Source organism: Emydura macquarii, unplaced genomic scaffold (assembly GCF_026122565.2).
Source record: "Emydura macquarii macquarii isolate MOO-44397 ecotype Brisbane River unplaced genomic scaffold, CSIRO-AGI_Emac_v2 contig_2636, whole genome shotgun sequence".
NCBI classification, from domain to species: Eukaryota; Metazoa; Chordata; order Testudines; family Chelidae; genus Emydura; species Emydura macquarii.
In genome coordinates this window covers 3,982,872-4,007,635 of record NW_027132773.1, presented here as the reverse complement: position 1 = coordinate 4,007,635, position 24,764 = coordinate 3,982,872, and the positions used below count along the sequence as shown (strand labels likewise).

The 24,764-nt window shown below is 40.5% G+C and overlaps 1 protein-coding gene across 3 annotated transcripts; it reads left to right on the top strand.

Annotated features, from left to right (window-relative positions):
* Positions 1-1,277: 1,277 nt before the first annotated feature.
* DYRK2 (dual specificity tyrosine phosphorylation regulated kinase 2) lies at positions 1,278-15,146 on the top strand. 3 transcript variants are annotated; one of them, XM_067564070.1, is made up of 4 exons: positions 1,278-1,310; positions 1,851-1,910; positions 2,523-2,650; positions 9,071-15,146. In XM_067564070.1, the coding sequence occupies exons 2-4, from the start codon at positions 1,856-1,858 to the stop codon at positions 10,670-10,672; spliced, it is 1,785 nt and encodes a 594-aa protein (XP_067420171.1). In that variant the 5' UTR covers positions 1,278-1,310; positions 1,851-1,855; the 3' UTR covers positions 10,673-15,146. The 3 variants fall into 3 exon arrangements, with proteins under 3 accessions (XP_067420171.1, XP_067420170.1, XP_067420172.1); XM_067564069.1 differs by lacking the exon at positions 1,278-1,310 and having other exon boundaries at positions 1,617-1,910; XM_067564071.1 differs by lacking the exons at positions 1,278-1,310; positions 2,523-2,650 and having other exon boundaries at positions 1,838-1,910.
* The last annotated feature ends 9,618 nt before the right edge of the window (positions 15,147-24,764 follow it).

Here is a 24,764-nt window from a genome sequence, read left to right as displayed (position 1 = left end):
CTCTCTCTATATATATATATAAAGTAATCCTGCACTTCTCTTGACCACTCCTTGAACTTCTGTGCTATCAATGCATTTTATGTGAAATGATAATGTTCCCATGGTGACTATCATGTTGGTGCTGCTGATGTGCAGTTTCATTGCTTGTATAAATGTTTTCACTTTGGGGAACAATCGGAATCCTACATGGTAGTTAGACACCAACATATATACAACTGCCAGAGAGAGAAGAGGAAGGAAGAGAAGCCTTTCCATTCTTGCCCCAGACAGGGGAGTCTCTCTCTGACAGTGGGGAAAGGGGAACTAATTTTTAGAGCCCCGCGCAGATACAAAATTTGTATCCACATCCAGTCCACGATCCGCAAACATGGTCTGAGGCTTTAAAGCCGATATCCACAGATTTGCAGGGCTCGAGAAATAAAATTTGGATCATAGAATCATAGATTAGGGTTGGAAGGGACCTCAGGAGGTCATCTAGTCCAATCCCCTGCTCAGAGCAGGACCAACCCCAACTAAACCATTCCAGCAAAGTCTTTGTCAAACCGCACCTTAAAAACCTCTAAGGATGGAGATTCCACCACCTCCCTAGGTAACCCATTCTAGTGCTTCACCACTCTCCTAGTGAAAAGGTTTTTCTTAATATCCAACCTAGACCTCCCATACTGCGGCTTGAGGCCATTGCACCTAGTTCTGCCATCTACTGACAACAGCCTAGCTCCATCCTCCCTGGAATCCCCTTTCAGGTAGTTAAAGGCTGCTATCAAATCACCCCTCATTCTTCTCTTCTGCAGACTAAACAAGACTAGTTCCCTCAGCCTCTCCTCGTAAGTCATGTGCTCCAGCCCCCTAATCATTTTTGTTGCCCTCCACTGGACTCTTTCCAATTTGTCCACATCCTTTCTGTAGTGGAGGTTACAGTGGACAAGAAGCTGGATATGAGTCAACAGTGTGCCCTTGTTGCCAAGAAGGCTAATGGCATGTTGGGCTGCATTAGTGGGAGCATTGCCAGCAGATCGAGGGAAAGGATTATTCCCCTCTATTCGGCACTGGTGAGGCCTCATTTGGAGCCACATCCATCCATGATCTGCAAACATGGATAGCCCCAACCCTAGATGCTGATATCCACGGATATAAAGCGGGTAGCCGCAGATTTGCAGGGCTACTAATTTTTGCAGGGCGAGCACTCAGCTGCCTCCCCCAGGGAAGACCTGCACAGACAGGGGGGCGAGGACAGCTGCAGCAGGACTCATCAAGAGATGGTCACCACGGCCACCCTGCCCACACGCCCTTTAGGAGCAGGAGAGGGCGAGGTTGGGATGGGATGGGGCGGGGAGCGTTTCTCCTTTGGGGTTGCTGGGAATTTCGGGGCGTGCCAGCGGCTCTTAGTTTCTGAAAGTGAAAGTGTCTGGGGCCAGGCGGGGAGAGGGCGGGGAAGGGAGGTGGCTGGGGGCGGAGATTGCTGCCCCTCGACTCGACTGTTTGTTCCTGTTGCTGTGTGTGCCGGGCTGCTGCAGGGGGGAAGGGGGGGTCCTGGCCGGCCGCCTTCCCCCGCTCTCTGCTCTATGTGAGGGGATCGCGGAGCCCGGAGCCGGGCGGGGGGTGGGTGATGTGCTCGGGCCGGGGCGGCGGCGGCGCTGCTGCTGCTGGCGGAGGAGAAGGAGGCTAGCGGGGCCGCGGGTCTGTCCGGCGGGCCCGGGCCCGGGCCGGGGGGATGCAGCGCAGCGTGTGTCGGAGGGGGAGCGGATCGGAGAAGGAAAGCAGCAGCCGCAGCAGCCGCCGCCGCCCGGAGAGGCCGAGGAGGAGCGGAGCGGAGCAGCCCTGACATGCCTTTCCCTCTGCCCCCTCTCCAGCGGCCATGTTAGCCAGGAAAGCCTCGGCGAGCGCGGCTGCGGGAGCTGCCTACCCGGCGGGTAAGGACTGGAGGGCGCGGGGCGAAGAGCCCGGGGCGGGAGCAGCCCGCTCATCCGGGAAGCGCGGCCTGGGCTCCGGAGCCGGGCTAGAAGGGCTCAGCCCGGCGCGGTGCCGGGGGGCAGCCCAGCCGTGCGATTTACCCCATGGCGGCGGCGGGGGCCGGAGGGAAGCGCTGGGGCGTGCTGGCTCCTCTGCCCCCCTTGGCGGGGTTGCAGACCCCGGCCGCCGGCTCGGGAGGGGGTGGCGGGGATCTGGGGGAAGGGAAGCGGGCGGAAATCGGCTTGGCCGAGTGGCTTCTCTCGGCCGGAGCGGCGCCGATCCCGGCTGTGCTGCCCCTCCGCCGGTGCCCCGGCCGCGGGGTTTCCGCTTGGCTGACAAGCGCCGCGCACCCGCGGGGCCCGATCCCGGACCGGGACCTTCCGGCTGTGCCACGTTTGCGGGCCGCCGCTCGTGGCTTCTCCCCCTGCGGCGCAGCCAGAGCCACGGTCTGGCGGCGGCGGCGGCGGGAGGCTTCCCCCCGCCTCCGCTCTGTCACGGAGCCGCTGAAGCCCCAGGGCCGTCCCACCTGGCTCCTCGCCTCGCTCACCTTCGGCCTCTCCCTTCCTCTGCAGGCAGGGGAGGGGAAAGTGGCCGCCAGCTGCAGTCTTCTCCGGGCATTGGAGCCGGGGGATCCCGGGCGGGAGCTGGGACCGGCCCGCCGTCACCCATCGCCTTGCCGCCGCTTAGGTCCAGCAACACGGTGAGAGCCGGGAATGGAGGGGGCGGGGAGCAAAGGCCTGGGTTGATTTATTTACAGCCGCCCTGAGCGGGCCAAAGGATCCCCCCCTCCCCCATCTCATCCCACCTGTGATGCAAATCCTCCAGCCCCAGAGCCTGTTCATTCTCCAAATGCAGTAACCCACCTACCAGCCGCCTCCTGCTCCCTTTTGACAGAAATAAACGTGCTAGGTGCAGACAGGCTGCCAGACAGCCTGTCTGCCAGGGAGCTGTGAATGAGGCTAGAAAGGACACAGAGAGAGATCACATTAATTACCCTGCCTGTCTCATCATGTCTCATTCCTGTTAGCTTTCAACAGGTATTATAATGGGGAGAGGAGGTGCTTTTTGGAGTCAGCTGAAGTTTGCATGATTGGGGTAGACCTCCCTTCCCCCAAGAGTCCTATGTGAAGGGGTAAGGCTGGGGCAGGTGAGGGTTGAGCCAGGTTATCTGCAAAAATGAACAATGTATACATAGATTTCATTTCATTTGAAAGAATCTGGTAAATGTCACAGGACTGATTTTGAAACTGGCATCTTGTGGTTCCATTGAGAAGCTGCATTCTTTCCCCCTCCCTCCCCAATCTGTTTTAGTGTCTGGTTTTCGGTGACAAATTACACCTCCCAAATCTGCATGGAAGGCCTGGGCTGGTAGATGTGTTCCTGTGAAATGACATTGTTTTGAAAATGAGGTTTGTCGCTTTCATTAGAGGGTGGCCTTTACTACAGTGAGAAATGAAGGCTGCTCTTTCCTCATTTGTCTGATTAGCTCAGACTGATAGCGCTTTCCCAGGGTAACAGCTATTACTGTATTCAGGGACAGTAAGTGGGTGACAGACTGACATTGCTGCTGCAGCACAGTGTCCCTAAGGAAGCATGTGCTGCCTGACCTGAAGAGGACTTTTGTTTTTCAGGTCTGTGATATCTCACATTATCTTCCAGTCCTAGCTAATCCCATAGGAATGGAAATTCACAAGTGTGCCACTTATTTATGGATGAGAGAAGGCATATCTGTCCTGACTGTGTGACTGAGTGGCTAGACAGGTCTATATGATTATATATTAGCACTAAATATCTCAATTTTTTATTGCATAGATTTTAAATGGTGAAAATTTTATTATTTAAAAAACATTGCTAGAATTTTTTTTTGAGCTAATAATTACTTCATTGGATGCTCACATGTTATCTTGGTAAACATATGGCAGAGCTTTAAACTATAATGTGATTATAGGCTGATGGAAGGTGAAACTGCATTTGGATATTACTGTTGCACTGACTTTCTATGCTTTTGTGTTAAAAGCATCTTATTTAGATCCATTTACAATAAGAATAGGCTTTTCAAAAACTAAATAATATATTTAGGGTGCACTGGAAAAGAATGATGTGATAGTCTACAAATCAAAGATGTATCTGTTTGCACAAAATCAACATTGTCATATATGTACAATTCAGTATGTGTCCACAAATACAAATCTGAGTTATGCATATGTGAATGAGTTAAAGTGATAATTGAGTTACAAAGAATTAGAGGCAGTTTTTAAATTTTTCTGTTAAAAACAGAACATAAGACATAACAAAAGCCATAGGCAATGATTGTGCAGGCTCATAGGGTCCATTCTTGTGGAGCCCCTTGGATTTAACTGGGGCTCTGCATAGGCGTATAGTGATACACTTGCATAGCTCTACTTAGAGAGTTGGGACATAGTCAGGACAGTACAGACCTCCCAACCTGGTGGGTTTTTTTGTTTGTTTGGCCACAAGGGTGGGCCAAGTACATTATTGTTGGCTTTCGGGTCCCTATAACTTCTGATAGTTAGAATCTGTGCTTTTGGGATATATGTTCTACCACACCCAGCTTATTTAGCCTTGATTACTGTTTTAGGAATATTGCAGGCTGCCTCTGAATTTTGTAGGTTATTATTTTGTGGTTTGTAGAAGATGCTAACATAACTTTTTATAGTAAGAATCAGATGTGACATTAGAATAGCGGATTGTAACTTTAAAAACCATTTGGATATGTCTGTTACATGATCATTCTGGGAACTGTAGTCCCGGTGACCTCAGTTAACACTGGCTGACTAAAACCCCTTTAATTTTATGTCCCACTGCTTCCTCAAATCAGTCATGTCTAAAATGGAATGTCTCATCTTTCTGTCTGAACTGTCTCCCCTCCCTCTATCCATATACTTAAATGGCCCCCATCACCATAGTGTCTGAGTGCCTCCCAAGGAACTAAAAATAAAAATAACAATCTCTCCCTTTTGCCTTCACAGACCGTAGGAGAAATAGCTTGGCTGGTTTACAGGGTTTGATTGTGTTGTGTATATGAAGAATTTACCAAGGGAAGAAATGAGTTTTTCATTTAATTCTGAAAGTGAAGAGGTCTTCTGTCTATTTTACCTCTTCCATGAGTGACTTAAATTGTCTAGATGCAACTCTTGTGAAAATTCTGTCTCCCACCTTGTTAGTCAACAATTTAATTGTTCTGTGGTATGTAGCTTCATGGGGCATGTTGTCAGAGAGGAAGAGGTGTGAATATCAGGACACTGGTTTTGGCTGTAATCATGGTAACTTATGTGGCTAAGCAGACAGGCTGCTGTGTATGCACCAAGTAGAGGTTTGTTTGTTTTTGATTTTTTAAAGAGTGTGTGGTTTCCTCTTAACCCTTTCCATTGATATAGTCACTATCTTTCTGGTCAGTCAGGCTTGAAAATCTGGAATCATCACTGATTCCTCTTTGTCCTTTTCTTCTCCAAAATCTGCCCTTTCCTCTCTATGCCTCACTTTCAAAATCCTTCATTTCTTGTCTAGACTCTACTGTAACTTTTTCTTTGCAATCTCTCTGTGTCTCATCTCTCCACTGTTGTGTCCAATCAACATGCTGCAGCAAAGATGATCTTCCGTAAATTACCTTCTGCCCTGATCATGCAAATCCCCATCCCCCTATGAGTCAGTTGGAATTATTATTAATTATTATTATTATTTTATTAGCATAGAATACTGCCACAATTCCCATTTCACCATAAATTCCTTTATACAATCTAAAGACTGAATAGTAGTTCTGCAATTGTTCTAAACATGTCTAAAAAGCCTAAATTAAAATCGGTTTAATACATCCATACAGTAACAAGCATTTATAAGTATTTGATCAAAATACTCACAAAAGGGCTAATCCCAGGGATGCTTAGACCCATGCTGGTCAGCTCCACCTTGATCAGGCAGCTATTATCAATGAACCCTTAAAGAGTTCACCCTTTTATACCCTTTAACAAACAAGTGATGTCATTGTTTCTAACTTAGCTAAAAACCAGGAATTGGCCAGTTTGGTGTTATTGCTGGTTCAACACACACAATCCTTCCTTATTATTTACTATTCCTGATAGAAGGAAGAAGAGGCCTCAATTATCTTATCAGTTACCTTTCAGGTCCGGTTTTTCCAATTAAGCCATATTCTTTCAAGGCCTTCTCATTACTGGTGACAAACCTGAATCTTACATGACCTGCAAAATGTATTTTTTTCTTGGTAAACTAATTCAACCCTTTATGTCCTACAGAGTCTATCTACCAGCTTCTTATCTCCGTCCTTTACATCTACCTACATCTGTGCACTTATTACCTTTTGCACCCACTCTTGTAGACTACACTCTGCCGGCTTCTCCTGTATTACTGCAATTCTTAGTCTCCTCCCACTACTTGAGACTGGACTGACCTTTCTACAATGCACCACTCAACTTTGTTCTTCTACATCACGATCCTCCTAAAATTTCCCTATTTCTAGTTAACTTTCCCTTGCTGACTATCTTCCATCTATGCCTCAATTCATAATCCTACCATTTAACTTAAATTACAGTATAACAGAGGTTTCCAAACTGTGGTCAATGAAGAGCTGATTGGCCACATGCTGCTAATTCTCCTTGTCTTTCGCTGCTAAATCTCATTAAGAAAGCTGAAAATACATTACTTTCCTACTGTTACTTTTCCATATAATCAGTTACTCACATTGTCACAAAGTTGTTATGTGAGTTTGAGTGGAAAGGCCTATACAATCATGTACTAATTCATAAGAAAATCTCTTTATTAAGATGTGGTCTATGCTATGAAAATTGTGTGTGCTTTAAATATCTAATATTGAGGGCAAGCTCTTCAGGGCAGAGGCTTTGTCTTAGGTCTATAAAACACATGATAATAAAACCATTTCAATAATGCTGCTCCATTGGTATAATATTGGCTAATAAGGAGTTATTTTTAGAAGTTATGAAGCACAGGAACACTTGAATCTATCAAAAAAAGGTGTTCATACATATGCGCACTTGGGTTGCAGGCAGCTAAATAAGCAATGAAGTATGCTACACCTGATACCCATATACCTCTGGTATGTTATGATGAACAAGGCTGAAAGCCAAGTGCCTTGACCTATCCTAGAGAGAAGAGTATGTTGTGTAACCGCCTTTCTAGAAGTATTTTACAAGATGTTTCCCCCCCATGTATTTTTTGTAACATCAGACTGACAAGTCCTGGTTCTACTGGATATCTGTACAATCAGAGCCTTTGTCAGCCCATCATATTGCTTCTTTATTATGATTCACTTTATCATTTTGGGGTTCTGATAGCAACATGAACTGTTGTTTGAGTTTTGGGTGGAATTAATGTATTGTAAATAATTATAGCGCAACTATTTCCTTTGGGTGGTTTTATAGGGTACAGCGCATGAAGCCAAGTGAGCTTAACAACTGTAGATAAAAAATAATTCCCTCTGTTTTGACTACATGTAAGCGAGCTGTCATTCACAGACCATGTCTTGATATTGCAGTTGTGAAATTGACTTCAAAGGTTGGTATGGCTGTGTTAATGACTTAGATCTCGTATTTGTAAATGAATACAAACCCTTAGGGGTTTCATAGTGTTAGCTTCACTATTTTTCCTTGCAAGTTTTTCCAAGAAATTAATGTAGAAAAATCAGACCCCATGTAGTTAGAACTGATATTTCCTAGTTCAATACAGGCAGGGAATGAAGAAGATGCATTTAGATTCTTAAGGCCTGTTTCTCAGAAGTACTGCACATCCACAACTTCACTTGAAGTCATTGGGAGTTGTGGGCTCTGAGACCTCTCAAATATCAGGTCCATAGAGCCAAGCTCATCCCTAGTGTAACTCCATTGACTACATTTTTGTTACTGTAATTTGAATAAATTAGTTACATTAAAACTTAGTTTTGCTATCCTGTTACTCTAAGACGCAAATTTATTCTTCCATGGATTTCAGAGTTACACTAAGGATGAATTTGAGTTGTAAGTTACAGAAAATTATTTTTTTAGTCATTTTAATGTACAGAATGAAATTAATGTATGTAAAGAGTGTATAAGGCCCTTTTTACAACACTGCACATAGAGCAAATGAGAAATTACAAAAAATATCTGTTAGGAGCAAGTGTTTGCTTATATCTTTCTTGTTTCTTGTTACAAATAGCGGTTAAGCAAATAGTTGCTTTTCACACCTCTGCTCACATATTTTATTGTTTGAAAATGCTTGAGATTCATGCTTAGTCTATCATACAAACTATAAAAAACAAAATGTAATTTCTAAAACCAGTCCTAATTTTTTAAATTACTGGAGTGCAAAATAGATTTTGATTGTATGCTCTTTGAGGCAGGGATTTTCTTTTTTGTGTTTGTACAATGTCCAGCACTCAATCCTGATAGGTTTTATTGTAATATAAATATAAGACTTAGTTCAACAAAGTGCTTAAATATGTGCTCTAAGTCCCATTGACTTAAATGCTATGCTGAATTGTGGCTATAGATAAACTCAGGCTCTTGCACTTATGTAATGTCCAGATTTTATTTTCTTTTGAAATGTCAAAATACATTCCTTGCGGCTTAAAATTGTATGTGACAGCTTTTCACCCACAGCAAATTTTGGAAGGAGTTAAAATCCTGATTTTTTTTTTTTTTCAAGAATTTGTAGAGGAGGGAACTGAAAGTGCCTTATCAATAGCTGTTCTTGCAGGCTATGTGAATCTCAAGCATAACTGAAACTTCTACTTTATATTCTGTAGAGTCAAGTTTAATTTCTCTCCAGCGTATTTTTTGATATTACTGGGCTATTGCCTTACAGATTCCTTGGAGAAATTATAGTATCATATCCTTTTGTCTCTTATTTAAATTGTCGTGACAGTGAGGAAAGTCTAGAAGTATATGAGGTGCTAAGATCTTTAAAATATGACCAATAACTAAAGATATCATGGGGATATTGGTCATATTTTTAACCTATCTTTAAACAGCTTTAGAAAAATGGTTAATTGAAGTAAATTGGGCATGGTGGGGAATAGCAGAAGGAATTTTGAAACATAAAAGTAGCGTGGAACTGAATGTTCTAATTGGAGAAATATTGTTTTGAATTTTAGGTTGGAGGCAATAAACACACAATGAATGAACACCTGCACGTTGGTAGCCACGGACAGATTCAGGTTCAACAGCTGTTCGAAGATAATAGCAACAAGAGGACAGTTCTAACAACACAACCAAATGGGCTTGCAACAGTAGGCAAATCTGGATTGTCAGTAGTGCAGGACAGACAGCTGGACAGTGCTCATAGACGACAAGGGAGCTCCAGCTCTTTAAAATCTACAGATGGAACAGGGAAAGCGAAAGCGTCCTTTATGACACCAGAGCAAGCAATGAAGCAATACATGCAAAAACTAACAGCCTTTGAGCATCATGAAATTTTCAGTTACCCTGAAATATACTTTTTGGGTCCAAATGCAAAGAAGCGGCAAGGTGTGATTGGAGGTCCAAACAATGGTGGTTATGATGATGACCAGGGGTCTTACGTGCAAATACCCCATGATCATATTGCATACAGGTATGAAGTCTTGAAAGTTATAGGGAAAGGAAGTTTTGGGCAAGTTGTAAAGGCTTATGATCACAAGACACATCAACATGTGGCGTTAAAAATGGTGAGAAATGAAAAACGTTTCCACCGCCAAGCTGCAGAAGAAATTAGAATTCTGGAGCACCTAAGGAAGCAGGATAAGGATAACAACATGAATGTTATTCACATGCTGGAAAACTTTACATTCCGCAGCCATATCTGTATGACATTTGAGTTGCTGAGCATGAACCTTTATGAGCTAATAAAGAAAAACAAATTTCAGGGCTTCAGCCTGCCGTTAGTCCGCAAGTTTGCCCATTCGATTTTACAGTGCTTAGATGCTTTGCATAAAAATAGAATCATTCACTGTGACCTTAAACCAGAGAACATTCTATTGAAGCAACAGGGTAGAAGTGGTATTAAAGTAATTGATTTTGGCTCTAGTTGTTATGAACATCAACGTGTCTACACTTACATTCAGTCACGTTTCTACCGGGCTCCAGAAGTGATCCTTGGTGCTCGTTATGGGATGCCTATTGATATGTGGAGCTTGGGCTGCATTCTAGCAGAACTTTTAACAGGTTACCCGCTCTTACCTGGAGAAGATGAAGGGGACCAACTGGCTTGTATGATAGAGCTATTGGGCATGCCCTCCCCAAAACTACTAGATTCATCCAAACGAGCCAAAAATTTTGTGAGCTCTAAAGGTTATCCTCGTTATTGTACCATTACCACATTGTCTGATGGGTCTATAATACTCAATGGTGGCCGGTCCCGAAGGGGAAAATTGCGTGGCCCGCCGGAGAGCAGAGAGTGGGGGAACGCATTAAAGGGATGTGATGATCCCCTCTTCCTTGACTTCTTAAAACAGTGTTTAGAATGGGATCCTGCCATACGCATGACACCCAGCCAGGCTTTACGGCATCCCTGGCTTAGGAGACGTTTGCCAAAGCCTCCAACTGGAGAGAAGACATCGGCAAAAAGAATAATGGAAAGCACTGGTGCTATAACGTCAATTTCCAAGTTACCTCCAACGTCAAGCTCGGTTTCAAAACTTAGGACTAATTTGGCACAAATGACAGATGCAAATGGGAATATTCAGCAGAGAACAGTGTTGCCAAAACTTGTTAGCTGAGTTTGAATAACCCAATGCTGGTCATATGAGAAATTCTACATTGCTGAGCCTTATTCATATGAAAAAGTAGCTCAGATTTTTATTTGCTCAATAACTTTATTCATTTGTATCTTTTCAGCACTCATTTTAAATGTAAGAAATGTGATTTTGTTTTTATAAAAATATGGGGACAATGCTTTAAGTTTTTATACTTATTTTTAAAAATGTTTGTTTTCTAAAGTATAATTAGCCTTACTGTAATTAGTGTGGTACAGTAATAAACATCAGTGGCAGGCCACTGATTATAACATGACTGCCATGCATTACAGCTTGGTATCAAAGGTGTTAACCATTTTTTTCCCATGGTTCATATTAGTTTTCCTTTGGGGTAAATTTGCAGTGCTCTTCCTTCTTTGAAATCATTTACAGATAAAGGCCCTGATCCTGCAAACACACACTGCTTACTTTGATGCCAGTGGGTGTACTCACATGAGTAAGTGTTTGCATGTTGTGGTCTAATTCTGCAAACACTGTTGTCATTTTCCATATAGCAGCTTGGAAGAAATGATATTTTGTAACAATGATACAGCTACACCCCATAGATTTTTTTTAGAAACAAAATGCATCATTAATGATTAAAACAAATGTTCAAATATAAGCAAAAAAAAAAAAAAAAAAGTGTCCAGGACTAAAATTACCCTATTGGCATTCATGCTATGTGTAGAGATGAGCAGACAGTGGAGGATAAATGAAGGTGGGAATATGTGTGTTCCTCTAAATCTTAACATGACAGATGAGCTACTTTTTAAAGATAAAGTAATATAAAGCAAACATTTTTGCACATAATTTTAGGTGTATAACCTAATATTCTTCATGTTTGGTTTCTTTTTTCTCTCCTGTTTTCTTCTCTGACTGCCTAAGCACAGCTAGGCCTCGTTACATCACACATTCAGAGCTGTTTGCTCTTTCATCTTCATACTGTATCTTCCAGACTGCAAATGTTACACAAATTTCACAGATTTTTTTTCCCAGTCAATCTGTTTGATGGATTATGGCCTCTTTGACACATGTTAACTTCAGATCAAATCAGTATACAAGGGCAAATGTTGTTTTGCTCTTTCTAGAGGACTATTCATTTTTAGCAAACAAGATACTAGACAAGAAAGCTACTACCTAAAGATTGTTAATTCTGAGCATCTGCAAGTGTTAATTGTTTCCTCAGTGAAATGATTGGAAGACATCAGCTTAATCAGTGAAATAAACTGATGCACTACATCTCTAAGGGAAAAAACATTGTGGGAAAGACAAGTGGTTTGAATGAATCTTTAGCATGGTAGCTGAAGAGAACTTTGAAGGAACAGTAGAAAAATTTACATAGATTTGTGTTTGTGTGTTTTTTGTTTTCAACTGCACTCGTGAAAGGAAGATGCTGTTTTTCATGGGATGATCTCTAGAGTTAGGATGAGAATGGTCACACATGTAACATGTTTTCACTAGTAACAGTTTGTTAAAATCAGTATTATATCACAAGCAATGACCATGATCTATCTTGGATGTATGAAGTATATGAAAAGGGAATTTTGAAGAAAGCAGAATATAATCTAGAAGGATTTGCAGATATTAGAACAAGAGAGATTAGGGTGGATTGCATAAAACTTCAATAACTTTATTATAAATAGTTTTTTTATGCACAGATTGCATTAAATTACTTGTAAAAGTTATTAAAAATACTTAAAGCATGGTCCCCAGAGAGGCCAAGAAAGTTTCCGGTTAAGTTCTCATTAATAGTCATTCAGATTTTTCACGTAAAAAGAAAGTAACGTAAGTTTTATTTAATTTAAGACAGTGGGGGCGGGATATGGAAAAGAAAAGACACTATTCTCAGGAAACATATAATACAACTATTTGCCAAAAAGTCAATACACAAAGAAACCCAGAAAATTAATTTCTGATAAAGGATGGTGTTTATTGATGATTGATAACTTTAAACATTAGAACATTGATAAACTAATTTTTCTTACTATATTTTTAAAATGATAGTTTCCTGCCCCTAGTCAAATTAAATTATTTAGAAAGTGTTGTGTACACAATTTTATATAATATATGGAAGTGCAATATATAAAAAAATGAAATATAATACAAGTAGGTAACAGAGGTTTCTGGAATCTATATATTTGGTGATTTACAATTGGTAATTTCTAGGTATGGAAAAACATTGATTTACATGTAAAATAAACCAATTAGGCTCCTAGGATCTCTTCTCCCTCATAACTCTTTAGGGAATCAGCAAGGGTTAAAAACAGGAATTCCATTATGTTAGAAAAAAATGATCCCCCCCCCCCCCCCCACTGTATTTTTTAAATTAAACGTTGGAACCTGTTCCTGCCTTTAATATAAATTTAAGGTGAAAATATACAGAATGCTCATGGGTCATTAGTGGGCTAAAACCACTACATTTTTTTTTTCATGTAACCGGTTTTTAAATGCCAGTAATGCATTTGTGATTGACTTTTTTCATAAATGCTACCGGAAACTTTTAAGCCAAAATAGAGTGTGCGGAGCTATTTTTTAACCCAAATATAGTAAACTTCCTCTACATTTAAAAGAGTAGCTATGTTATGAATTTTAGTGATATAGCTCTTTTTATTGTAGTTTATTTATAAATGTAAAAAGGAGGGGGAAACAAAATGATATTGCCTCTTGCTTTGATGTGATTTAATGATAAGGGCTCTGATAATTAGGCTGATAGAAGGAGCTTAGAAACAGTGCTTAGTCTCACTTGTTACCATTGTCTAGAGATGTCTGAGCTATTTTCAGATTTAGTAATAGCACAGTGTTGTCTTGTCTTTAGTTGCAGTCTCATTTGGCTCAGTTTCTTGCACCACTGGAGTGTTCATTACCACTTAAGAGTATTGGAACAACAGAGTGATGCAAGATGTGTAAATTAACAACAGAGGGTAAATTGTGCTCTTGGTGTTAACAATGTGCCTTTTGTTATAAATGCCATGTTGTAGGGCAGGCATCTTGGCCTCTTTAACCCTTTGAATACTAGATAAGGATGAAGTCTATTTTTAAATGCTATTCCTATCTTAAAACATCCTGTACATTTTCAAGACCTTAATAGAAAACGTAAGGTGATCACACTATGTTGGATAAAACATTCTGTTATTGTAGTAACTCCTATGTTGCTTAAGGGGTTAAAGATGGCACTTCATGGTTAGTTGTATCTTAACATCACACTGATTTTTTTAATATGTTTTTGTTATGGTAACACTAGACAGAAATCAACTGTATTTGTAAAAATTTACCTCAAACTGTTTAATTTTATAGTGCGATTTAATCCCAGGGCATTTGGTATGAACCAAAGTGCATTCCTTTTCTATGTGCCTGGCTCTAATAAGAGTGGCCAGGGATTTTTACAATTTGGGTGCAAGGCACTTAAGCCACTTTTAACTTGGTGGGTGGTTTGGAGTGTTAAAGGACTCCATGAAGAATGTTAAAACACTTCAGATATAAGTAGCATTGGGCTATATTTTAATCTTTAGGAAAGTGTGTGCATTATTTGATGCTCTCCATTTTGTAACCTTTTTCCCCCCATCAAGAATATTTCTGGTAAGTAGAAAGAGAACTTCTTTTTTTTCTAATTCTTGCTGTCGGTAAAGATTTTAATATTGCCCAACTTGATGCTGCGGTAGCATTTACATAAAAAAAGCATTTGTGAATTATTGTTTGTAGGGGCTTGTACATCTCTGCTACAAATTGTAATTACTCAGCTCAACTGCTACAATTACGTCTAAGCAGTAGCTTGGGTTTGTATTGAGCAACGACTTAGACACGTGACTGTAATATGCTGCAACTGTGTGTACTGAAAACGTGACAAATGATTGAATGTGGACTGTGTATATCTGTTTGTATCATTTTCTGTGAGATGCTGCTGTCACCACTTAACATTACATATGTTGTAGTGGATTTTAATCCTAGTGACCAGTTTTATGATACTGTATGTATTGTACGGCTGATGACAGGAGTAAGACTGTTTTAGTGAATATTTGTTACAGTTTATTGTTGTGGCCAGATATCATTTCAGAATAAAACTTTATGTCCTACTTTTCCTCTTTCTACTGCAGTTTGGGTTTTGTCTGACCAAAAACAGCCCTCAGAATGCTGTCATTTCCTAGACAAGTTAAGGTAGGGTGACCAGATGTCCCAATTTTATAGGGACAGTCCCGATACTTGGGATTTTTCTTATATAGGTGCCCTATTAACCCCTGTCCTGATTTTTCACACTTGCTATCTGGTCACCCTAAGTAAAGGTCTCTTCCTGTGCCCAATGAAGTCAATGGCAAAGTGCCCTTTGTCTTCAGCAGTGCAGTACAAGGCCCTGAGGACCAGATCCTAAAGGTATTTAGGTGCCTAACTACCTTCTAGGATCTGGGCCTAAACGCTTAGTGGGACCTATATACAGTATCTACACAGTGATGGAGCTTGATTTTTGTTGGGGTTTTTTTTTTTTTTTTACAGTCCTTAAATATTGTCCAAAGGCTGATTTTGGCCTGACATTTTTAATGTTCATCTCAGGAGCTGGAGTATAATTTTTAAAATTATTTTTAAAGCCAAGTTGTTGCCACACTCCAAAGAAAATATGCCTTTCATGGAAGTTTTGCCTGTATAAAGAAGGGAGGGCTTGGTCTTTAGTTACTTTTTAAAACTATTTAAAAAATTAATTTTAAATGTCTTCTGTGATTGTCGTAAGTCTTTTATGAAAATAAATCTGGTTTGTCTTTTTTTCAAAAACTTCCAGTAAAAAATAAATGTCAGACTCAATTATGGAATTGATCAAAATGACAACAGATACACTTGTACAGAGTCTCCAGTATTTGTCAGACTTTGCAGAGAGACTGATAAACCCGAATGTATTCCTCAATACTAATTGTGGTATTGAACCAAATTCTGCTCTCAGTTAAATTGGTGTAAATCCAGAATAACTTTTTTCTTCAATACCAGAGTGTACGGGTCTCCAATTACACTTAATGGGCCAAATTCTCTTCCAGGGCAACTTCACTGAAGAAAAACACTGGTATAACTGAGAATAAACTGACATTGAAGGCCTGTAGAATTTGTTGGCCCTTTTTGTACCCCTTTCTTACCATGGTTAGGAAATTTCTGCATGAATTAATGTAACTTCTGCAATAGGATAATGAATGCATAGAAGTCTAAATATCAATTAAAATAAGCCTTTGTTCCCAAATCTACATAACCAATTCCAATACAGTTTCATTGTGTAAGTAAAAATTAATCTCAGCAGAAGTTCATCATTTTGTCCATCTCCATGCTCTTCTGGGATCAGGCCAGATGCTGCTGCTGTATTTTGTTTCAAAGGATTCCCTTTCCTTCCTAAACATGTCACCTTTCCTTTATACTCTTTCCCCAGCCCTATGTACTTTTATGCAAACTCCTCTCTGTCTCTGCTACATCTACCTATTCATGTAATATGTTAGTACATATTAAACAGCATTTCCAATGAGTAGAAAAGTGGCAAGAGGGGAAAATGGAATCAAGTGTCATTGTATAGCCGTATAAATGTGCATGGCACTTTAGCAGCTGAGTTACACTTATCTATTTCTTGTGGTTGTTTTGATCTTTGCAATATTTTCCATGGTCAGGTAACTGAGGTGTACTATCGTTACTGATTATAATTCTTCAGTTTTCTATACATTGAGCCAAACAAATAATATGAGAAGCATAAATGTGCATGATCTGATACTGGATAACATTCAGTTTGTGCTACTGCTTTGTTTTTAAATCCCATTTTGGCTCTGATTTTTAAGATTTTTTTTTTCAGTATCCTAAATCATCTTACAGTTGTCCCTTGTCCTATTTCAAAACAAGAAAAGAAAGGTTAGTGGTCTGGTGAAGCATGTCTGGGAGGGCTTTCTGTGCAGAGGTATAGAGTATGGAAAGGCATAGAGACATTGATAGGGAAGAACAGACAATTGTGTTTGAGATCAATATGTTTCCTATGGAAATGAAAGTGGTGTAACAAATTATGCTTTATGGCTTCATTTCAGGATTAGGTAATACTACAAGATGGGGCTGAGGTAGGATCAACCCTAAATAAGTGAAAGAATTTGAAACTATTGCTGACTAAACTATTTAAGTATAAAAGTGTCTTTAAAATTAGCATTCTTACTCTGCTTTTGAGGCTTGTCATTTTAAATCCTACGCTAATAATTAAAGGATTATTTTAAAGTGTCTGATTTTTTTTATGCTAAACTTCATAACATTGTTATAACTTTCCTTTAAAAATGTAATTGCTATTCGTAAGAGAGACAAGGTGGGTGAGGTAAGATCTTTTATTGGACCAACTTCTGTAATTGTACTGTTAGCACAACCTTCTGCTTAACATTGTAAAGTTAATGGGAAGAAGAGTATAATTTCTTTAGTTTCAAGCACTGTGTAATCAAGGTCTCATAATGACATGATATGGTAGAGAAAAATGGAAATATAGAGATTCAGCACAGGACTCAGTCAGAAGATTTGGATTTTGTTTCTGGCTCTATCAAAGTCGTCTGTAACTTTTGGAGACCCAAATTCCTTCTGTCATTTTCCCTCTTTACATGAGGGAAGGGGAGGTTTTTTTTAAGAAATACTTTCAGACCTCATATGGACATTGTGAGGCTTGAGTCTTCACTGAATTTAAAGCATTTGGAGATCCTGGAATGGAGGGCACTATAAAATAGTATTTATTAAGTTTTGCTTTGGCTATAAGCAGAAGATGATCCTTATGGGTGGCTATATCTAGGTTAGTACTAACATCTGCTATCTAAACATCCCCAAATTTTGGAGAAATTCAGACTCGGAGCCAACCTTTGGGCCCCATTTGTAATCCAGTTCACTGTCGAAATCCCTGCTGGAGGTGCAATAAGGGGTGCCAAGAACCGGTTTATGAGACAGCATGTATTTATAACTTTCAGGAAAAAGATGAAGGCCACTAAAGTGAGGGAAGGCAAAAATCACCTGGCTTTTTGCTGGAGGTTTGGGCTACACACGGTGATGGTAAAAGGTGCCTTTGACAAACTGTTGGGTCTGAGCACAGAACTCACCATCAGGAACTTCAAAGTTTTAATTCCAGCTTTGGCATTAGTTCCCTTGTGGTCTTAGGCAGGTCCCTTAACCTCTTTACCTTGGCTTTCCTATCTGTAACTAGCCATGGTAATACCCACTGTATCAGGTGTGAGGTGTGTAGAAGTGCTATGTGGATTAATTGTAAAGTGATCTGAAGATGCAGTGCAAGTGGTGAGTATTAGTTTTTTATTAATAAGGTTGGCTTAAAGAAAACGGATGATTCCCTTGCTAAGAGATTTTTAAAAATAAGTCCGCTGTTCCTACAAAGTATTGAACCTCTTAGTCCATGCAAAGCTCCATTGATGTCAAGAGGGCTCAATGTTGGCACAGGAGTCTGCCTTTGTGCGATGCATCACAGGATCGGGGCCTAAAGGGCTTCAACATTTTGCTCTAGGCCTGTAGAGGTATCCGTGCCACAGCACAGCAGTTACTAAGCCTTTACTCAAAGAGCTATGGGCCAAAGTCTGTTCTTAGTTACGCTAATGAAGATGTGGAATACCTCTGTTCATTGACACTGTTGACCATAAGATAAGAAGTACTAGTGGCTTGTGGTCTATTTTACAAATAATTTGAATAAGAAGACAAAAATAATATGAAAACTTTTTTCCAAGCTAATATTTATTCCAAAAAATGGCAAGTAAAACCCCCCAATTGAAATACCACTTTTTAAAAATAAGAATATGGAATTCCTCTTTAAGCCTCGATCCTGCAAACTCTAGTGCACATACTTAATTTGTCTCACATGAGTAGTCACATTGACTGTAATGTCATTCCTGCCAGTTCTCTAGTCATCCAGAGTGTCTTCCCAGGTGGGGGGCATGGGGGGGGGGGGGAAATCAGGTAGGCAAGATATGAACATTAATAGCAAGCAGAATGTATTATTATTGTTTTAAAAACACAGGCTTTCTTTATAACACTTAAAGAAGCAAAAATGGACAGAACCTCATTTCCCCCCTTCCCTTTGCAGGCCACCTTTGCAGAATAAGTGCTGTATCATTATGTTTATGCAGAAGCCAAAGAAAACTGCAGCTCTTGGAATTGCCACTTAGCTGGATGAAGTATTTAGAATGAATTTGACTTCTCAAGGACTACGGAGAGTGTGTTTGGTTACCACGAGGACAAGATTGTACGGCCAAAGCATTCACAACAGTAGTCACTAGTAGTATTTTCTCAATGTTAATTTTGTTAATCAGCTGGGGAGAAGATTTTGTCCCCATCACTTCTAGTGACTCCTTAATGTTTAAAGCCTGAGTCCATGAACACAAAAAGGGTCTGTACATTTTTAAACCAAAGAAATGATATTGTAAAGCCAGTGCTGAGCTTTTAAAGCCCATGTTCAAAACCGAAACGGCCTTAATTTGTGTCTTAGTATCATGATAAAATGGGTCATCTGCAGTACAGAGAGTAAGATGATTTAATTTTTGTAAACAATGCATACAGTCTCCAAATCTTTAGATATAATTACAGAAATAAATGTACATATAAATTTACACAGCTTTGTCCAGCATAGAACCTGTTGATAGCAAAAGGAACACAGTATGTTAAACTACATTATGTATAAATGACAGTGTTTCTGGCTCAACTCTGAAAGGAGGGGGTGGGTGCAAGTGAAACCCAGGACCTATACAGCCCAACTGCACCCCACACAGTGCTCCACGGATCTCTCTGGGTCTCCCCATCAGTGCCGGGGTCCACCTACAAAGATCAGCTTGGGGACTGAGCTTTGGGTGCCTAGTTCCAGGCATTCATGTTTGAAAATGTTGACCTTAATTTTTCTGTGACTGTTTCCCTATTTGTAAAATGTGTGATGCTTGCTTAACTCACAGAAAAATAGAGAAAATTAATGTCTGTACAGTGCTATGAAAATATAAATTGGTGTAAAAGAAGCAAGAAATTAGGGTAACAGCAATATCAGGAATAAGGATTTGTTAATGTTCTTAATTATGTAATGCCCTTTTGTAATGTGTAGTGAATGGTGGCACGGGTGTTCTTTGAGTGTTCTCAAAACATATTAGAAACTAAGGAAGAGATTCTCTCCCCCAATAGTGCCCTTTTACACTGTTTACTGGATTCCACCAGAGTCAAATTCCTTCTGGCACAGATTTTGTGTGAGGCTGCTTACCCTGTCCTGTGAGGGCCCTGACATAGAGGGCATGTCAGGGTGCAGCTGGAGGGGCATTTCAGGACGAGGCTGAAGAGGGGCTGCCACCGCTGGGATTTAGGGCAGTACTTCTCTCCATAAATGGTTGTGGACAGGAAACCCTAACTTACCTTCCAGGGGTATCTAAATTATTCTGGGGTCTTCACTGGTCCAAGCAGCAGAATTAGGATGATGCAATAGTGTCTCAAAGCCTACTAAGTGCCATTTCTACTTGCCCTACGCCACTTAAGGTGTATGTGCACTGCAGCTGGGAGGAAGGGTAGGTAGATGGACTTGAGTTGGCTGTGCTCAAGGTAGTGTGCTAAAAATAGCTGTCTGGACATTTCAGTACTGATGAAGGCTTGGTCTAGCCACCTGAGCTTAGACCCAGCCTAGTCTGAGCCTCTGATGGCACCACAATGTCCATAGAGCTATTTTTAGCATGCTAGTGTGAGTCTCGCTAACACAAGTCTGTCTACCCAGGCTGGTAGGCTTGCTCCCAGGGGCAGTGTAGACACACCTTTGAGGTGCAGCAAAAATCTCGCCTCACAAGGGATTTTGCAGCCTTCTTTTGCTTGTCCTTTTAAAATAAAAGTTTCTCCCCTACTCTTTGTGATATAGCGAGGGCAGAAAGCTGTAGGAAAGTGATTTATGGCAGATAGGTAAGCCTCAGAATGCTCAGAGCTCTGTTCCCTGCAGATTAGCTGAGTCTCTTAGGGGGCAATTAGGAGCAGCTGAGCCAATTAGGGACCAGCCAGGTGCTCCATAAAAGCCCTCTGCCCCCAAACAGACAGTGCATGAGCTGGGAGGAGTAGGAGTGCCGAGTTCCAAGGAGGAACAGACCAAAGTGCAGAGATCCTTTGGAGGAACAGGCTGGAGAAAGGTACCAGGCTCAAGAAGCCAGAAGGAGGGGGAAAATTAGCCCAGGGGAAGAGAAGTGCAGTTGGGAACACGGTGCCAGCAGCACCTAGCTGCTTCTCATAGGGCCCCTGGTCTGGGACCCGGAGGAGCGGGTGGGCCCGGGTCCCTACCCCCTCCTTGGACGCCCTGACCCACTACAAACAACCAAAGCGTGAGACCCGCTAGGGGGAGGTCGGCTGCCTGCCACACCTTCTCCTAGTGCAATGTTCCATTTTCTTGCCATGGGAGGTACTTCAGATAAAATGTGATCCACGCTTACATAGTTGAGGAGCTATATTTTAATTGGGTAAGTGATTTGAAATGACATAATTAGGAATTAAACTAACATCAGTGCTCTTCACACATTCAGTGAAAACTGCTTACAGCAAACAAATCTAGCCAGAGTCATCAGCGAGGTATGCTCATGCATTTTTTACATTTCCTGAAGTCACGCATTTTTCAGACCAACATTTATTTCCCCCCCGACACTGACTGATTCTGACAGATTGGTGACCTATGACCTCTGCGATGTGACTGTCTTTCACTTTGGGCTTTTAATAAAACAACATTTATAATCAATTCGATAGGCCTTGTCACTTGGTTAGACTTTTCAGAGTCTGTGCTGAGGCATGCATACCCCCCTGCAAAGTCAGCGTTAAAGAAGGGGTTCTCTGTCTTCTAACAGATACCAAGCAGCGTGTGTGTGTGTGTGTGCTGGGAAGGATGTAAGGAGAAGCTGCCTTTGGTTTGCTAACAGCCTGCAGCTGCTTTGTTTCATTCAGAAGTGTTTGATGCCTCTCCTATGGAGTAACCACTGTCTTTTCCTGTTAAGATTGGAACTAGATGTCTTGCACCCCACTTCCTTGAACTCAGCAGTTGAATACAATTTTTATACTCTAGGTGAGCCCATAGAAATTGTAGATGCCAACAATAAACTAGATGTGGAAAAGAGGGAGTGTTTTAAAGTTTGTCAGTGAATTTGGTTCTTAATGATTATGGGGGAGGGAACAACTAAGCTGAGTTTTGTGGTGCAGGTGTACTGCTAAATTCATGCAAACGTGTGATGCAAGCTGGCACTCTTGGCTTTGCCCAATCCTGCTGCTCGACCACTAAAGGAAAGGTTATTGTTGATGAGAGGGGTTTGTGATGTGGTCACATGTGAACTAAATTAGGTGTCACTCTCATACAGTGGGTTTGGATTCACCATATATTTCTCTTCAATATGAAACCCCCTCTCCTTCCCCAACTTGCGTACAAACAATGGTTTCAATGGGCCAAGCTAACTAAGCAAATATTAATCTGTCGGGGGTGAGGACAAGAAAGTATTCTGGACAAAGCCAGTTTAAAATTGGAGGAACCATTTCATGAAAACTCTGCAAGTTTTTTTTTTGTTTTTTTTTTGAGGTTTTTAAAAAGATTCTCCTCGCCTCCTCTTTTTCCCTTTTTTCAGTTTAAAATTGAAAATAAAATTTTAAAAATTCCACAAAACTTTCATTTTCACACAGGAGATAATTTTTCAATGAAAAAATGTTCATTTGATATAATTCAACCAGTTCTAGTTATGGATTTTCCACACTGGATTATTATCTGATTAAAGCCCCAGCCCTGCAAAGACTTAAGCACACGTTTAACTTTACATATAATAAATTCATGAGTCTATTCAAGTGCAAACATTTCTGCAGTATCTGAGACCTAAAGGTAGATTTAAAGGGAGGGGGTGTGCTATGATAGAGTTGTGTGAAGTTCCTTGGTTTTTGCGGGAGCCTTCTTTAAACTAGAATTAATAATTGGGACAGTATTTCAAATAACCATATTTCCACACAATTTTAGATTTATTGTAGCTTGTTTGTTTTTAATTTTGGGAGATAAAACATAAAAACAAAAGCCCCTAAATGGAACTGTAATTTAGAGACATTAAACATGAAAAGCATTACAGTGTGCTAGATTTCATTGTTCCTCGTAGTGTTAGAAGTTTTAACCAAAATGCCTTTTGTGTGAAATGCTTAATTGCTCTGACATCTTGATGGATATTTACAAATGTAAAAAGCAAAATCCACTAATGGGAGCTTCTCCCATAATCATCTGTTGCTAGTGGGGAATAGAAAATTGGAGATTTTGAAGATTGGAGATAGATGACCCAAGAAATGAAAACCAGGGGTCATCCCTGGTATTACATAAATATTTATACACAACTATTACTTTATTTTTATTGTAGGGCTTAAGGGGCTACAAGATTTTGGCTTGCCTAGATTGCTGTTTGAATAAAACCCAGCTAAGAGAATGTATTCGTGTCTACACGACATGAAGTATAATTATGTTTAGATATGAGGCTATTAAGATCTTAGTATGGGAGAGATTTAGGTTTTAGTATGTGCATTTGTCCATCCAAGCCCATAGCTTCTTCAGCTGATTGTATCTAATTTTGATTGCTTGCCTTTCATGCTAGGACTGAATTGACAATTAGTCAACCCAGCCTTTACCTCAGCACAGGCAAGGGAATGAAACTTGTAAAATATATCAGCTTGAGCAGATAAAAGATCTGGTGCATTTGTTTGTATTGGGTCGTGCAGAAATGAAAGGTAAAGAATGGACATGTTTTGATAACTAGCAGCTGCTGTCCAGCTGATGTAACTCAATAATTTTCTGTGACAGGCAAACACTATAGAAGATACAAGCGCTAACTCCTCAGAGAGATGACTATATTAATAATTTATTAAAGTGCATTTTATAGTAGGGTCAGAAGAATATGAAGGCAGCTTGAAAGCTAACTCTAAAGGAGAAGCTAGTTTTGTAGAGGCTATGAGGATGTGGAACATAAGCTAAATAAAAAGTAAATGAAGGGAGAAAATGACACTTACCCTTAGTGGAAAGACAACAAATGGGACTTACCTGGGTAAAGGCAGTGGAGACAGAGGAAATAAAAATTAGATCTGGGGAAAAAAGTCATGGTTTTTAAAAACACTTCATTGAAAATTTGTGGAAATCAAGATGTTCAGTTGGGAACAAGTCAATTTTGATAAAATTTGGTTGTCAGGGAGAAAAAAATCAAACTGAAGTGTTTGTTTGGACACTAGCTTTCAGATGACAATGACATTCATTCTTGAGCCAATACTGTAGGCCCCCACTTTCAGATACTCAACATCTTCAGGAAAAAAATATCAATTAAACTGAAGCTCTTCTTTCTAGGCCAAAGATGAAGTTTTTGAAGAAGTCTTCTTTGAGTTCTCCTAGTATTTTTTTTTCCGTACAACAACAAATTGTTCTGACGCTTCCTGTGTTTAGGTTTTGCATTTGGCATAATACGAAAGCTCTGATTAATCCATGAATTTTGTCCTTGCTGAGGACAAGTGCTTTTGACTTATTTGAAGAAATGTTGGCTTAGAAATAAACTGTTATAAGTGCTTGAAAATGGCATGTTACCTATGTGCAGGGCATGATTTTCCACCAAGCTTCATCGTTTCAAAAGTGGTACCCCAAATTAGATACCTGGAAACTGACTTATGGAGCTGCTGACTGCCCACAAGCCTGACTTGTCTACTTTTCATTCCCAAGAATAGCTTCCCAAAGAGGGTATACTTCACTGCATATTGCAGCCCTTATTTTATGCTGATCCAGATTTTTTTTCTTTGTTGTGTGCTAATGATGGACTCTCTAGTACAAGGTATTTTCCCCTCTTAGTAAGATATTAAGAGTGTCTAAACTTGGGGAAGTGGAATAATTATTTTCCAGAAACTGTGACACTTCCATAGTGGCAGAGGTCTTTTATTTCATGTTTTCACCTGTTTGCAGGAAAAATGTAGCTGTACTTATTAATATACTCACTCATATATGATCATGATGAGGATTTTATAGGTACCTGGATGGATATTATTACAGGATTGAAATATGAAGTTAAAAAAGGTAGTAGGGGTTGGGGGAATAATCCCTTGCTTCAGAAAATGCACTGTA